The sequence below is a fragment of the Seriola lalandi genome, unplaced genomic scaffold, assembly GCF_002814215.2.
Source record: "Seriola lalandi dorsalis isolate HSWRI2012SDOR001 ecotype SW California unplaced genomic scaffold, Sedor1 jcf7180002054984, whole genome shotgun sequence".
Lineage (NCBI taxonomy): Eukaryota > Metazoa > Chordata > Actinopteri > Carangiformes > Carangidae > Seriola > Seriola lalandi.
The window spans coordinates 98,826-100,511 of NW_019525533.1; the positions used below are offsets into that span (position 1 = coordinate 98,826).

The following is a 1,686-nucleotide window of genomic DNA, read 5'->3' on the forward strand; positions in this document are numbered from 1 at the left end:
AGTCTGGACTCTCCAGAAAACCACACAGCTGCTTCACACCTGGATCCTGCAGGAAGTTGTCACTCAGGTCCAGGTCTCTCAGGTGGGAGGGGTTGGACTTCAGAGCTGAGGCCAGAGAAGAACAGCTGATCTCTGACAACCTGCAGCCACTCAACCTGAATAAAGAACAAAAGATGGAGATAAAATCATTGATAATCAATCAGATATGTCCTAATCAATGATCTTCTCTCTTAAAGGAGCAGAGTGACTTTGTCCTTCTGTTGTTGTGGATCATCATCATGTCACATCTACTCACATCATCCACATGTCAGAACAACATTCACACACCTGTTCATGTCAACACACATTCATCAGCTGCTGCTGACCTCAGTACAGTCTGTCAATACAGAATCAATATCTGATCGGACGTGTTGGACTCAGATCAGTTCATTATCTAACGTATCACATGACCTTCTTCTTCCTGTGTTGGTGGCTCAGCAGGTTCATGTTTGATGTTTGTGTCTTGAACAGTCACATGTCACATTGTGATGACGAGGTGTTGTGGCAGTGATCCTTCCTGCTCCACACTGACTGTGAAGTCTCTTCCTAACACAGCTACTGTCACAATGACGTGATGAGTTCATGTGAAGCTGAATGAAGCTTCAGAGTCTGAGTCACACAGATCCAGAGTCAGTCCACAGAGTCCCTGTTTAGTACTAAATGTCCTCTGTGAGTTCCTGTCCCTCCATGACTGAATCACTGTTATTAGAGCCCAGATTTACCACTAATACTCAACCATCATCATCATTCTCTTTCTCTCCCCAGTTTCTCTCCTCTCCACCCAACCGGTCGAGGCAGACCCCCCCCCCCAGCCTCATCAGTCCTGACTTCATCTTCACTGATGGACAACATGAACCGCAGGAAGCTGAAAAACCGTCAAACATTTCCCCGTCATGACTCGACTTCTGCCGGCCTCTAAATAAACCCTGCTCCTGTCTTTATGTCTGATCCTGAACTGCAGTCAATGAGATGAATTATCTACAAACCCACAACAGCTCCAGTCAGTGAACTGACCTCAGAGTCTCCAGTCCACAGTTTGGACTCTCCAGTCCAGCAGACAGGATCCTCACTCCTGAATCCTGCAGCCTGGTGTCACTCAGGTCCAGGTGTCTCAGGTGGGAGGGGTTGGACTTCAGAGCTGAGGCCAGAGAAGAACAGCTGATCTCTGACAACCTGCAGCTGATCAACCTGAATAAAGAATAAAAGATGAGAGTTTAGAGACAAAGGTGAAGGTGAAGGTGAAGGGCCCCCCCCCCCTCTAATCCAGAGAGCTTCATTAACAGTGTAAATGTTAAAAAGCTGAAGAGGATTTTAGCTCATGAATATGAACCTGTCTGCAGGTTAGAGTCAACACAACTTTAACATCAGATTAATCTGAGCACAGAAATAAAACATGGAATCTGACCTCAGAGTCTCCAGTCCACAGTCTGGACTCTCCAGAAAACCACACAGTTGCTTCACATCTGGATCCTTCAGGTCGTTGTAGCTCAGGTCCAGTTCTCTCAGGTGGGAGGGGTTGGACTTCAGAGCTGAGGCCAGAGAAGAACAGCTGATCTCTGACAACCTGCAGCTGATCAACCTGAATAAAGAATAAAAGATGAGAGTTTAGAGACAAAGGTGAAGGTCTCCCCCCCTTTCTCCCCCTCC

General features: G+C 46.9%; 1 protein-coding gene across 1 annotated transcript in view; it reads right to left on the reverse strand.

The window, feature by feature from the left end:
- Positions 1-1,686, reverse strand: part of LOC111647312 (uncharacterized) — a 72,467-nt gene that overhangs the window by 6,144 nt on the left and 64,637 nt on the right. The window contains exons 10-12 of the mRNA XM_087171301.1: positions 1,445-1,618; positions 1,054-1,227; positions 40-155 (exon numbers count right to left, since the gene is read on the reverse strand). Coding sequence (XP_087027427.1) covers positions 40-155; positions 1,054-1,227; positions 1,445-1,618 — 464 coding nt within the window. The remainder of the gene's footprint in view (positions 1-39; positions 156-1,053; positions 1,228-1,444; positions 1,619-1,686) is intronic.